The 15464-nt window shown below is 45.7% G+C and overlaps 1 protein-coding gene across 1 annotated transcript in view; it reads right to left on the reverse strand.

The window, feature by feature from the left end:
• Positions 1-15464, reverse strand: part of Btbd9 (BTB domain containing 9) — a 363175-nt gene that overhangs the window by 76404 nt on the left and 271307 nt on the right. The window contains exon 8 of the mRNA XM_059281697.1: positions 13068-13257. Within this exon, the coding sequence (XP_059137680.1) occupies positions 13068-13257 (190 nt within the window). The remainder of the gene's footprint in view (positions 1-13067; positions 13258-15464) is intronic.

Below are 15464 nucleotides of genomic sequence, written 5' to 3' on the forward strand. Positions count from 1 at the left end.
TATAAAAAGCATGGTTTTCAGTGATGGATATTGGAAGTCTGAAAGAAGGAAATCACAGTGAAGGAGGCAGATGAATAAATCACTCTGGAGGCTCTGTGGCAGCAAGACCACCCCACCCCACCCCACCCCACCTCCACGCCACACTGACTGGCGCTGCAGGAGGTGTCACTAGAATACTGAACTCTGGGAATTAAATGCTGTCTCCTTTCATTCAGCTGCCTCATCCTTCCTTATTAAGACCAGCAAACATTTATCTCCCCCCCTCTGCCCCACCATCCTCTTGCTACAGCCCTTTACCTTTCCTATTTGGGCTAACAGGACCCACAGGGACTTGCTGAGAGCACACGCCCTGCTACCAGGTTCATGCCCTGTACTCGACACTTGCAGAAAGCACAGAAGAAAGGACGTGGGGCTAAGAATGATCTGGGTCCAGAGGTGAAATCTCACCTTTTCTTGGGATCCTCCCTCTCCAGCGCTGAGCCCCCAAGGGCCACTATGACATTTATAAGGGGCAGAGGAGGCTGTGGCTAAAGTACCCTGAGTGAGTCACACACAAGACAACTTCAAAGAGCTACGCTGGGGACATCTTGAGCCAACTTCCTAAAGCCAGGGGCAGCTCTGATGGTCTGGGGACATTCAGGAGATGTGAACTGTCACCCAAGGGAAGAAGCAGGAGTGGACCACAAAGGGCTCTACCACACTGCTCAATGTGACGACATGGTGTGTGGCCTTACCAGATGGGAGGCAAGAGCCCCAACTTTCTCTGTCTTTCTCTACAGCCACAGCCTCATTTCACCTGTTAAGTGGATGGACAGTGTGAGGAGGGAGAAGGAGGGAGATGGATTTCATTTAGAATGATTTGTGGTTGTATTTCTCTAATCTGTTTTTGTTTTTTTTCCCCTTTCCCCTTCAATACAAAACAATTGATGAAAGCCAGGCATGGTGGTGCACACCTTTGATCTCAGCACTTGGGAGGTAGAGGCAAAAAGATCCTTGAGTTCGAGGCCAGCCAGAGTGAGTTCCAGGACAATCAGGGCTATGCAGAGACACCCTGTCTCAAACAAAACAAAACAAACAAAAAACCAATAAATGATACACCCTTCAGTATTCTTCTAAAATATCCACAAGATAGATAATTAGTTGGGGGGGGGGAGAAAAACAATATTTTAAAAAGTACTCTTGAGGGGCTGGAGAGATGACTCAGCAGTTAAGAGCACTGGCTGCTCTTCCAGAGGACCTGGTTCAATTCCCAGCACCCACATGGCAGCTCACAACTGTCTCTAACTCCAATTCCAGGGTCTGACACTCTCACACAGACATATATACATGAGGGCAAAATACTAATGCATATAAAATAAAAATAAATGATTAAAAAACAAAACCCAAAACAAGTATTCTTGAGAAGTGGAACCTTTCTCACAAACATTGTCTTCGAAGATCCTCAGCGTCTAAAAGCTCAGGGCCAGAGGTGGTCTGCCTGGCATGCACACAGACGAGAGCTCAAGCTTCCTAGGCCACTGCTTACACTGGCTCCTCTCAGTGTAGCAGACAAAGGCTTGTTCCTCACAAGACAACGCAGAAGAACCACTGGATCACGGCATGTGTTTTGTTCCCAAACAAGACGCTAATTTCCGTATTACTTTTAATAGCAGGTTTACAAGTATTCTATTTTCACGTACTGAAACTGTAGAAGGCATGTGAATCCCGACTCTTTGTTTTTCCTATGTATGCCAGGGATGTCAATGAGGAAAGTGTCTGGCTAGATTATGCAAGGGTTATCTACACTTGTCTCGTATAGAGAGTCTGCTGGAGCACAGCAGTGCCCCTAAGGGGGGGAAGTACGACATATGTACTGCTTGTCTCTTTACAGGAAACCTGGCCATGCCCCAGAACTGAGGCCAGTCTTAGTGAACAGTGACAGAGCCCAAGTATAAAGGCTTGGTTTAAAATGAGGTTGAGCCTAACCTAAAAATGTCTAAAATCTTTTTTCACTGAATGTTTCAAAATATGTTTTTTAATGTGGCAAATTCCACATGGAGTTAAGAGTCTGCTTTAGTCACAGTTCCATCTTTGTTACTGTGACAAGCACACTGACAATTCTTGGCTTGCCTTTCACACCAAATTTCTAGTACTTTTCCCAACAGCTACACAGTTAGAAAGGCAGGGAGGAAGAGAGAGAGGGAGGGAGGAGGGAAGGAGGGAGGAAGGGAGGGAAGGAGGGAGAGAGGGGAAGGACAAGAAGGATGGAAGGAGGGAGGAAGGGAGGGAGAGGGAGGAAAAGAGGGGGAGGGAGAGAGGGAGGGGAGGAGGGATGGAGAGAGAGAGAGAGAGGGAGGTATTTAATTAAAAGGAACCATTCCCAAGTCCTCCTTACGTCCCAAACTGATTCTAAATGCCTAAGATGAACGTTCTCAGGGTGAAGACACACAAAAAGGATGGTCAGTGGCCACCACCCTCCAAATCCCTGTGAGATAGATGGAAGGGGTAGGGCAGATAAACAAGTTACAGAGAAACCCTGAGTCCATAAATAACATGCCAAAAGAGCCATACAGCGATGATCAGAGCAGTGAATGTGACAGCAGCTTCAGAGGAAGATGACCCCAAAGACCAAACCTCACCAGCTAAGCAGAGAGTGTGCAGTGCAATTGTATACATCTGTCCCTTGCCATCTCTCTAGTGCTGCCTTCTGGGATTATAAAATGTAATCTGCAAGCTAGCTGGCCAGAGTAGTTCAGGTCCAAAGAACAATAAGACCTTAGTACTTGGTGTTTTAACTGAGCTCCTCAATTTGGCATCTGTAATGAAGCCAATTTTAAATGGGGATGGGTCTTGAACATGTTCTTCCTGAATAGGACCAACTCATCTCCACAAATTCTCTACCTGCTTCTGAGTCTAACATGGACAGCTAAAAGGTTACTATAGTAACTTAATCATGACAAAGCTGCTCTCCTATCTTCCTAGGAAGGTTATTACCAGTAAGATATTATTCACCTGGTTACCACTAATTATCTATAGATAATGCCTTATCTATTTCTTAACAAGGTTACAGTGAATTTCCCAATAAACAGTATTTTATTGCATTTGTATTATTTTTTTATTTTTATTTTTTTAGCCTCACAGAAATGAATACAGAAGTCAGAGAAAGACTAGAGGTAGTGTGACAGTCAGTGTCCATACCTTCTTAGAACGTAAAGTCTCTTATTTACTGTTTTATTCCAGGGTAAGTGGACATGACGTATTTTTCAGACAAAGTGTTGCTATGTAACCCTGACTAGCTTGGAATTCACTATGTAGCTCAGGCTTCAACCTTGCAGCAATCTTCCTGCCTCTGCTTCCTTAGTGTAATCCTGTAAACCAGGATTACAGGTGTGCACTACCATGCCCAGGTGGACATGGTTTTTTAAACTCTAAAAATCGTATTTCTTTACTACTTTTTTTTCTGTGTGGTTCGGAGTTTGAACCTGGAGCCTTGTGCATGATGGACAAGCACTCTACCACTGAGCCACATCTCTAGCCCTTGTTCTCCTTTAATTGGAAGTCAGCTAGAATCTTGCCTGCCTCCCAAACTTTATTATGTGCATGATTTATCACTATGCTGGCAAAACACAGGGACCAGTTACAGAAAACCTGATTAAATATTTGTAACAGAAACATAGTTTTTCTTAAGAAGTAAATTTCATGAATAAGAAATCAAACATACATAATCAGCAATGCCTCTCATTCTGGATGAGAACTGTACAGTAAGCAGACAGCTTTTTTAATTTACAGAACATTTTTGAAGCTGAGACTAATATAAAGCACTATTATTATAGTACTGTTTTAGTCACACCCAGAAGCTGTGGCCTCAAAGGACAAATTTTAAAAAGAAATGTAGCTGGGCATGGTGTCCTCTGCCTATAACCCGGCACTTTGGAGGCAAAGGCAAGAAGATGAAGAGTTGGAGGCCAGCCTAGGCTATAGTGAGAAGTGAATAAATAAAAACAAATGGCAGGCTGGGAGTACAGCTCAGGGGCAGAGTGTTGGCTTTGCATGTTCAAGGTCCTGGGCTTAATCCTCAGCACCAAAAGTAGAGCCCCTCACTGTTCTCTGTGTGTTAGATGGGCGAAGTCTCAATAGGCTGTTTTTACACATGAACCAACAGAGCACGTGGAATATGGGGGCTTGTAAAAATCTCAAAGCACAACGAACCTGGCACAAGGCAGGCTCTGTGGCTGTACTGTGCCTAGGTGAGGCAGCTCATCACTCGGCCCTCAATTTTCTAGCCAGCACTGCTAGGGTTAACCTGATGACCTTGTGCCACCTAATAATCGTAACCAACATGGGCTCCATCCCAGGGCAGGGATATACGGGCTCTGAGCAAGGCTAAGACTCTTCCTTATGAGAAGGGGCAGGCTTGGCGGGGAGGCTCGGATTGTTTTCTCTCTTTGCCCTTTTCCTTACTCCTGTCTAAACACAGACTCGTAATTAAAGCTCAAACAGTTGTCTTGTTTCTTTGAGGCAAAAACACAAGTGGAAAAGAAAAAAAAAAGTATTGTTCATTAAATTGTAGGACCTCACTCCTATAGATTAAAAAAAAGATAGCAACAGAATCAAAACAAAATAAAAATAAATTGAAAAAGAATTTAGATCTTTCTCTGTTAACTGCAACTAAACTAAACTCAAAAATAAGCTCCTCTGGAGTAAATGAGTACTAGCAATGAATGCAAATGCTAAGTCTTAGTTGTGACAGATAACTGAGTTTCAGTAACTTACAGCCTTAGGGAACAAAAGCAGGCTGACCCCAAGGAAAGGTGCTGTCTCTTCTCTTTTGCTTTTTAGAGCTAAAGAGGCTGTGAGAGGCCCTGCAACAAACTGGAGTCTTCAGAGTAAGTATCAGCACCAGCCGCCTCATCCTGCTATGGTGGCAAGGACAAGGAGCCCAACCAGCACCTTGGTGTCTTCATCCTCCAAATGACAGTGAGCACAGCTCGCACCCACAACTACTGGGGGGAGAAGAGGAAGATGGCTCAGCAGTTAAGAGCATCGGCTGTTCTTCCAGAGGACCTGGGTTCGATTCCCAGCACCCACATGGTGTCTCCCAGCAGCTATGAGACACCAAGTTTCAGGGGACCCAACACCCTCTTCTGGACTCTGTGGGCACCAGGCACATGCACAGTACACAGACATGCACACAAGCGAAATACTCACACACACTAAATAAAATAAAAAGAATTACTGGTCGGCATAGAAAGCAAGAGAAGTATCAGCCAGTTCTCAACAGTAAACTGAGGAGACTGAAGCCATCCTGAGCAGTGCTGGGTTACAGAAAAAGAATCACGACACAAGACCGGCAATGTCATCATGGAGGGACGTGCTTTCAGAAGGGAGAAAGACAATCCTTCCCATTAGGACTCAAGGGCAGCAAAGAAAGAAGATCCTGGGAGAAGTAAGAGCATGGTGTGCATTTACCTAGTAACTGAGCCCTCTTGTGTTGAACCCGAGACATCTCTGAAAGAGGCAGCACAGCAGAAAAAAGAGATTCCTCAGCAGGAGCGAAGCCCATGTGTCCTGGCGGGCAGATGAAGAGGGTCCTGGGGACACCAGGCAGCATTCCTAGTCATTGCTATTCACCGGAAGGATGTGGAAGGCAGGCAGACAGTGGGGCCAGGCAAGAGGAACAGGTGCAGGACTCAGGACGTTCTTGGTCTCCATGGCTCATTTCTTACCTATTCTGAGAATGCTTCTGGCAAGGGCCACTGTGGCTATGCTTTTACAGAGGGTTAAACACACAAACAAATCAGTAAGGGAGTGGAGGCTTCTGAGTACACGCCTTGACACTGAGAGTTACTAAGAGACAGCAAAACATACAAAGATGGAAAAGTTGAGCTCCCAGAGGGCAGAAAAGATTTTATTTAAAGGCACCTGGGAAACGCGAAGACTTCCAAAGGTAGACTAACCGCTTTGGACTGCTTTAAGGACTGGCCCTGCATGACGTTCAGAATTGCTTTTTCACTAAACACTCAAAAGAGGCACTGAAGCAATCCAGACTACTAAGTCTGTGCAAGTTTCCATCCATTTTCTCAAAGTTCCTCCATCAGCCCTCCCAACAGCAGCCACGTTTCTATGACACTGTGTGGCCTACTTTGGGGTAGTCGAGGCCATCAGCCAGAGCAGGGCACAGTGGGGTTCCCAGACCCAGAGCCAATGCACTGTACTCATTCCGTCTTCTAAAGCAAATGAATGACTGTGAACTGGGTGCTTTAGAGCAATTTTAACCAACAATCTGGATAATTAACAAAGCATGTGTTTGTGCATGAAATATTAGGTCAGATGGGTTTAAATCTTGTGTAAAAATGTCTTCCTTGTGGGCTAGTCTTTGACAACTGAAAGACTTTTCACATTATCTAGCTGTGTATGTGATGACTAGCTGTCAAGTTCCCCAGAGAATCAAGGGAGATAAATGGCTGACATATGAGGTAAGTCACACACACACACATACACACACACACACACACACACACACACACACACACACACCCCTACCTTTTGGGGGGCATTTAGCATTTCTTGCATTTCCAAAGAACATCTGAATCTATCACCCCTCTTGTATTTTTCACATGCAACTTAGTTGCCATAGTAATTCAGTCTCATCTTGAAATTCTCTACCGTGGAAAATAGCTAGGGTCTATTTACTGTGCCCCCACACTCTCTCTGCTACCAGGCTCCAGGATTCCTGGCCTTTCCATGTTCACACAGGTCAGACGCCAGCATCTGTTGGCAACCACAGACACAATTCTTTACTTTGTGATTTTTCTGGAAACCAGTGTACTGAGGTCTGTGGGTGAGGAGGAGACGTCAGCATGATGCAGATGGGCTCAGGGAGAAACAGCACTTAGTAAATAAATCACAGACCAGCAAGACAAGGAAGAATCTTCAGTTCAGGCCTGTGACAGACGGTGCTCAGCATGACTGATAGGAAGCAAATTTGGTAAAATATCTTTCCAATTTCAACTAGAATTATAGGCAATCTTAATCCAAAGCAGAGGAGTCATATATTTAGATGCTTGCTGTATTCTTTAGACTATAAAAAGGAAATTTCTAGCTCTCTGGGTTGCAAAGAAGCTGTCTAATGTAAATGGATGTGCTGCTACCCCAGTGGCACGCAGACAGGCTGAGATTGAAGCAGAGCGGCTGAGGCGGCAGGTGTCCTTCCCTGTGCTGATGATGCTGGTGCCTGCCTCCCAAGCCCTTCGCAGTTATCCGCAGGCCCAGATCTTTAGCAGTTTGCTCACATACGCTTAGATCAGCCACACTGAGCAAATATGATGTCCAATTTAGTTGATAGATAGAACTCCCTTTAGCTGCACTAACACAGCGTTGTCAGTACGGTCAATGAGTGTTTACTGTGAACTCACTGCACACAGCACCACACCAGGCGCTTGGAATGTGCTACAGAGACCAAGTCCATCACAATATTAAAAAATCGCTATCTTCAATTTGAGATTTTCTGTGATCCTCCAGGAAATGATGGGCTCACACAAATAGAAAAGATTTGAATAACTATAAACTATTATTTGAACCATGAACTTCAATTCCTCTCCTCGCCCTTATTGAATAAACCTTAATAGAGCTATTAAGGAGGAGACAAAATGGAATGGTCTCCAACTCCTCTTTCTTTCTGTGCCTGTCCCTCAGGACAGGAGTGGACGAGTAACACTCTGGCAAGGTGGTAAGCAGCCGAAAGGAGGAAAAATTGCAGTCAAAGGGGGGTCCTTGGAACTCACAACCTGAATAGGTAACCTACAGCTGGCAGAGCTGTTCAGTAATGAAAGGGCAGCTGAACCCAGTGTGGCCCTAACTGTTCCCAGAAAAAGCAAAACAGGCTCAAAGAAAAGGCCGGCGGCATGTGTGAGTCCTTTCTGCCTACACTTCCTTCTGCTTCTGCTACTCCCTTTACCCATGTGCAGTAACTCTAGGACACAAACTCCTTTGTGCCTCCGCCATTCTTTGCCCAGATTATCTTATCTAGGAGGCACACAGGTGGGTAGTTTCCCCCTATTAAAAAATAGGAGAGAGCCTCATTACCTCAGACTAAAGAGATTATGAATATCCATCAAGAATATCCTTTGGACTAGACCCACTCAGTAACCTTACTGCGTATGTATACATGTGTATATTCCAACTGAGGACTCAGAGTGTTCTTGTGTTATTAATGACTTGATCTGCATTTATTTAGCTCCATCTATTGACACTGGACCTTCCTTGGGCAGCCTATTTACTTACAATTAGGTCTGTTATTTAAAGCATTATGGGTATTTTACTGACACTATTGCATGTATCAGTTACAAAACCTCTCTTTCAAAGCTAATGTAAAAATTGTTAATTTAATTGATTATCTTACAGTTAGGGTTTAGGTAAGGTCTGTCATCTATCAGCTGGGAAGGGCTGGTGGTGTTCAGTGAGCTCATTACATAACACGCTTGGTTTCCCCTCCCAGACGTAAGGGCACTTAACAGAATCTCTCCATCAGCAAGCAGAAAGAGAATCAGTCCTAAACTAAGGTGACAGGGGGGCTATAAACTAAGACATAACAGATCTGGTTAGTTATTATGACTCTAGCCTGGTCTTTTTATGTGGTCAGGCCTCTGAAGATTTCCTGTTATTTAAATTTTAATGTTTTTAAAATGCCATGGAAATGGTATAATTACTACTCAATTACCTACTTTTAAGGCACATTCCTGGAAATCCCTTTTTCTTCTTAAAAGTGAGTAAAGTCTGTGGTGCCTGTAAACCTAGCAACAAGGACCAGCTGCTTTGTTTCCAGTTCCACCGCCTTAGGGGTGTGTCCTGCCCAAGGCAAATACTGGAGGCTGGCTCTTTCAGAACTGGAGCACCCAGGCAGGGCAAGAGGGCACCTCAAGGGCCTTGTGGTCAGGCCCCCATCTCTTCCTCTTCTCCCATGGCATTCATAAAGCATGTGATGAGAGTGCCAGGGGGAGTTGGTCTGGGGAGTTGGTGCTAAGTATGGAGACAGTAACGAACCCCCAAATCTGACAGGCCTTGCTTCTTGTTCTCCCTCCACCAGGCCTCGGCAGCTCGTCTGTGGTACTTACCCTGGATCTCCAGGGGTGCTTGCTTTGACTGTCCTTCAGCTCTGCTTACAGGTCCCCTTCTCAGACTGAGACTGAACTGTCTCCTCCTTTTGTTTCCTCCTCTTCCTCCTGACTTCCTCGTAGTTCTTCCAAGAATTGAGATACTATAAACATGCTTGTTTCTTTCTTACATCTCTGCCCTGAATGTCAGCTCCAAGAGCATGTCAGTGCTCAGCTTGTTTACTCAATGCTGTACCCTAAGCATCTACCACAGTATTTGACACACAGAAAAGAGCCAAGTGTCTACGGAATGAATGAAAGAAAATGATGGGATAGGGAGATGATCGGAGAGCATGTTTCCAGCCACCCTTCCCAGGATACCACAGGGCACTTACTTATCCAGACACACTGGCAGGACTGGGCTCTGCTGACCGTGGAGCCCAAGCACTCTCTCTGCCAGGAAAGCTAGCTCTGCTTGCCTGCCTAGCTACATGGCAAGCTCTCAAAGAAGGAAAGGTCTTATCCATAGCACACTGTGTACCATCGGAGGAATAAAGAACATCAACCATTGAGCCCTTTGCCTGAGAAGTCACCAGCTGTAAAGAAATTGGTATTTTCAAAGCTTATGTGATGTGTGGGTGTGTGTGTGGGGGGGTGAGTTTCCAGGTTTCCAGCTCTGCAGCCATTGTGCTGGGGAGAATGAATCTCAGCTCTCTTAACACTTGCCCTGTAGGTGTGGATTCCGAATCGCTGGGTAGCTACAGATACAGTGACAAGGAAAGCAAGCTAGTCATCATGAGCAATAGAAGCTGTGGGTCAAATGCTACTGACTAATCAGCCCATTGCTGGTCAATTGTCATCCCCAGGAGAAGGTGCCACTGACCTAGTTTCCCATCAATAAATGTCTACCTGGGCACATCACCTGCTGTAGCTGCAACTTGCCAAGATATCCAGTGCTGTCCACGGGCATCGGTGGCCAGGAAACCTCCCTCCCTTTCCTCTTAATAATGTCACAGAAGAGGCAAATGCAGTTCCTGACAACATAATGTCAGCTTCACCAAGACGTGCCTCTTTGAATGCCTGGCTAGTTATACAGCGCTTCAGCTGAGTGGATTTTCTTACTGCAGAAACAACCGTGGGCTTCAGGAAGTGAGAGGCGCCACACTGTGACGAGATATCCAATCCTGCCTCAGGTTGTGTGCCTGCTCATCGTCTCTCCTCTGAGTCAGGAAAAAAGAGACTGTCTGGAGGAACCATTCTCATTCCATACTTAGACAAAACCAGGCGGGCCCAGTCTATCTGCCTGGAGCCCCAGTCACACACACTTTGCTTGAGACAGAGTCAGAATTCAAGTCTTTGGTAGAGCTAGAGGCCAAGGTGGCCCTGCCCCAGGACAAACCCTTGTTTTCCTGAGTTATCACCCTGGCAACCATCTCCCAGGGTCTCTGCTGCTGAATCTAAAATTGTAAGTTTCCTCTTAAACCTGCTTGTAATTCTCAGTCTGTCCACAAAGACTACCTCAGGGGCACATGCAACCCTGCATGAGAAACTGATTTTGAGCTACCTCAGACCCCATGCAGCAAGCGAGGCTGGGAGGGAAGGACAAGTCAACAACTGGTACAAATAACACGAGTCCTACACCCAGCAGAGGCAGTACCACCGTGGGCAGGAGGTCCTGAGTTCTGTAAGAAAGCAGGAGGAGCAAGCTAGTAAGCAGCACTCCTCCATGGCCTCTTCTCCAGTTCTGCCTCCAGGTTCCTGCCTGGACCTCCTGCCAAGACTTCCCTCGGTGACAGGGTGTGGGCCAGGAGGTTAAAGCTGAAATAAACCCTTCATCCCACAAGTCGCTTTCAGCCGTGGCATTTTATCACACCAATAGAACCCTAACTAAGAGAGGGTGTCTCAGGAAGCTCAGAGGATGATGGGAGGAGGATGGCCAGTATTCCCTCAGTGGGTTCAGGAATACTGAAGAGAGTAAGAGGGAGGAAGAGTGAAGTGAACGGGATGAGTCAAGACTCAGAAGCATGGTGTGAAGGAGTACAGGACCTACAGACTGACGGACGGACGGACAGAGCAGCTTGGGTGCTGAAGACACAAGAGACCAGGCTGTAACAGAGGTCACTAACACTGTTGTCCTCTGGACTCACCACACCTGCTTTGGGCAAAGGGAGTCAGGGCTGGTGTGGTGGGGAGGAGAGGGTAAATGGTGGAGCATGTAGAGAAGAAGCGGCACCACAAAGGCTTCACTGCGTTCCATAGTGGGACAGTGAAGAGGGGAATCTGGGAGCTGTTCAGGAGGCAGCAGCATGGACCCTCAGGACTGCTGGGCAGCAAGGGAGAGATACAAGAGGGGAACAAATTTAGGAAGACCTTGTGGTCCTGGCTTGGTGCCACCAAACCAAGGGCGAATCCTGAGACGAGGTAAGGTAACCGGGACGGGAAGGGGAAGGACCACGGAATTCCACTTTAGCTGGCTTGCTGTGAGACACACATGGACAGAGTTAGATGGTGTGGTGGAGGGAAGAGTACCCAGTACTAGGTAAGTGAATGGGATTCAGAAGCCATTAAGGAGACTGGACAGAGGTACCAAGTTGCCTGTTTGCTTCAATCTTCATTGGTAAGAAGACTGGTCCTCAAATTAGAAATGGCAGGACAAACATAATAAAGGGAAAATTGAAGTCCCAAACAGGGGAAGTGAGAGAAAGTGTCTAGTCAATTTAAATGATTTCAAGTCTTCTGGCTCAGATGAGTTACACCCCAAGCCTGCTGCAAGAAATTGCAGATGTAATCTCAGAGACATGATTGGTAATCTTCCAGAAATTGTAGGAGGACGGTGCCAGAAGACAAAGGAAAGACAACTGTTAGCAGCACATCTGTGAGGTGGGACAGACTGCAAAGGGAACTACAGACACAGTTTACATCACCCATGACCAAAGTCCTAGGAACGCCTGTTAGGCAGACCATGAGAACACAGTAGTAAATGCACACAGCTCAGAAGAGTACGGCTTGTGAGTTCATCTAGCCCTGTGCTTAGCCCCACCTTATCTATCTCCTATGATACTTTGCCTATGATGTGGCTCTTGACGAAATGGGGTTAACTGAAATGAAGAAATCTAACAGTCTCAATTCAAGACATCCAGCACTGACTTCTCAGCACGTGTGGGAACCACAGAGCAGCAGTGAGCTGTGGTCGTTGTCCTGAGCAAAAACAGGACGGCCTGTGTCTGCTACACTGCCTCCGTCTACTTTCCTCTGCTGGCTCTTCCTACAGACTAAGACGGAGTAGGGAGGAGGAAGCCAAGTGAAGAAAAGCACCAGGTGGGGGGCAGTCACGATGTGCCAACACCTCCACCCTTGGCAGACTGAGGTAGACAGATACTTATTTTTTCCTATAGGAACCCTTCAAAGGCCTCCTTAGAACCAAGGGAGAGAAGACAGGAGGGGAAAGGATGCTAGGGAGGAGAGAGGAGGGGAGAAGATGGGCGGAGGGGAAAGCAGACAGATGTAAACCAACAGTATCTACCCTTGAGAACTAACTTTCTGGGAACGTCACCAGGCTCAAACTTAAAACCTAATAAAATCCTGTAAGTCAAGCAAAGTGAAAGCTCCTTTCTTAAAACAAAACGGGTCAAGAAGAAACTCAAACACAAGGCCACTAAAAAGACTGTCTAGAACCACGCTTCTTATTTGGGTCTCCAGTTCACGTGCAAAGGTGCTTATGGAAGCTGAAAACAGCGTTTCACCCACACCAGCCCCCAACATCACCCCGTAAGTCTCCAGCTGCAGGAGGAGTAAGATCCTCAGAGAGAGGCTTCTCAGCCAGTCCTCTCCTCTCTGCTGACTCCAGGTCTCATTTCAGAACACTCCAAACGGACAGCTGGTATCTCCCTGCCCTGCCTCCAAGCTTTATAATAAACAGCAGAATTTCTTCTGTGAAGCTATTGGTGATTATGTGTATCTGTACTCTTTGAACTAACAAATGCAAAGAAATCTTACCGTATTGACCCAATCATGTATGGCTGTGCCAGCTGAACCACAATGGCACCACTTCCCAGCTGGTGACACGTATAGCCAGAATCCCAGTCATAATTCTTAGTGTCCCCGTTCAGCAAGGCATTTCGGCTCCGACTGACTCCTTCGATCACACTGGCACAATCAGCGATTGTTGCAACATTCTCCATGGGAACTGTGAATCCAAATCATGAGATCCAGCATCAGGATAAGAGAAGCCATGATATCCCTACAGCATGCTCAGAACAAAACTAATTAATTAGCATCTCAGATCAAAATAAAAGGGAAACTAGAACATCTCCATTATCTTCAGATAGGAGTTTCCATGCCAAGTAATTAAACAAACAAAAACTGAACTTGAGGCTGGAATATCCAAACCATATGTAGCAATTAATTCTTAAGTATTTCATTATAAAGAACATGATAACACAATGTGGAAAGACACTGTAAAACATAACTCAATAAGAAACTTTCATCAGTTCAGATGGATTTTTGAATGCGTTTCTGGGAGTTAAATCAAGCCAGGAACTGTCTAATGAGCTACAGTTACATGTATGTCGAGTGGAAACGTATGCATCCAGCAGTTCACAATCTGTAGAGCAGGAAAGGGGCCCAAGACATGCTATCAGTCCCTCTCCAGAATGCAATTGCTTTCACCCGACCCACTCCGCTGTGTTTGCACTGCGTGGCCAGAAAGGGGCCTTCCTTTGCTCAGGAGCTGCTGGGTCTTGAAAAAACAGCTGTGTTTTGATTCTGAGTCCCTCTATACTTCAAGTCCATATCAACCTGCTCATCTATAAAAGTCAAGGGCTCCCACCAAACTACAGCTGCTCAGTATGTAGAGACTCTCGAAACACTAAGATGGGAATGGTAAAAGATAAGGGCATGAGAAGCCCTAGGGCTGAGGATTCATGTACGTAATCAAAACCTACAATCCTCTTGAAACATTCAAGTCATCTACCCTAAATCTACTGTTAGCCACTCGGAAAAGACAGACAGTGAGTAACACTACCACCACTCCCCATTCTAAAACACTCCAGCTCCTAGTGGTGCAGAGTAAATAACTTCATGTTGTCTTATAACAACGAGTTTATTTTCAAAGTGGGACAAGCCTGCACTCAAGTCCCTGACAACTAATTGTTTTGCTCTCTAGATAAGGAAGACCACCCACAGACAAGGACCGCAGCAAGAGTAAAAACACCATGCAAGTCCCCGTGAGGACGATTTCCTGGCAGAAAGAGGGCTTGGAAAGAAGCTCCCTATGACTCTTAACACAGAGGTGAATGCTATCCTTGGAGGGTAAAGCCTGCTGCCTCTGTCTCCCAGGAAAAGGAGCCTTCTGGGATTTGAAAGGCAGGGTTTAGGAAGCAGAAGACCAAGAGCTCTGGGAAGTAGCCTGGCAGAAATACACAGCCCCGGCCGGTCCTCAGACACATTATCATCCACTCAAGTTCTGCAGTCCATCAGCCAGGTGGCTCTGCTGATAAAACCTTTCAGAGGTCCCAGTACAACGATAGCAGCTCTTAAAATGTTTTTCCTAAAGGGGCATATCCCTTTACTCACCTTTCACTGTCCACTGCAAATCACATGACCTTACTTAACTTGGGATTAAAGGAGGGCACAAAGCTACCTTGCCCTATGTGCAATCTATGGACATTACAAAATGTAATCTCCTCCCCAGGGACATTTAGATTGTTAACATTTTCTTTCCTTGCCATGACAAAGAGAAGTGTCTTCTAAGTTTCTAGGTAAGAGTTTCTTTTTTTTTTTTAAGAAATATGTAAATATATGTACATACGCATGTACAGACATATACAGAGACAGAAATACACTCATGGGTATGGTGGGATATGATGCTATGGATGTATGGCCTTCAGCTTCCATAGATCTTACAAATTAGTCATCAAATTACTTGTAAAGTTTACACTCTCCACTCACTGCTCCATTTCCTCAGCCACTCAGGGAAGTCAACCAAACCAGCAGGGAGTGATTGGTGTATCAGTATGGGTTCTGTCTCTCACCTTGTCAAATGAACTTTATTTTCCCTTCTCTCCTATAAAGTTACCCTCAATCTTTCTTCTGTGAATTGCCCATTTTCACCTTTTTTCTCCTTTTCCTATACATATTTCTTCTGTTTTCATCTGCTCCTAAGCACATCTGCCCACATTAGCAGGATTTTCATAGAGCCAACACTCAAGGTCTACTCTTTGTTTCCGGCTTCACTGAGCTCTTCTCTCCACTATTTCCTCCCTTCTGTTGTGCTAACCGAGTTATTAGAGGACAGATTCCAAAGTCTGGTGATGCTCTAATTGCTGATGAGTGTACCCATCCTTCCACTCTCCAAACCTTTGATGTGTAGTGCTCAGAGGACTTTCCTACACA

The sequence above is a fragment of the Peromyscus eremicus genome, chromosome 16_21 (assembly GCF_949786415.1).
Source record: "Peromyscus eremicus chromosome 16_21, PerEre_H2_v1, whole genome shotgun sequence".
NCBI classification, from domain to species: Eukaryota; Metazoa; Chordata; class Mammalia; order Rodentia; family Cricetidae; genus Peromyscus; species Peromyscus eremicus.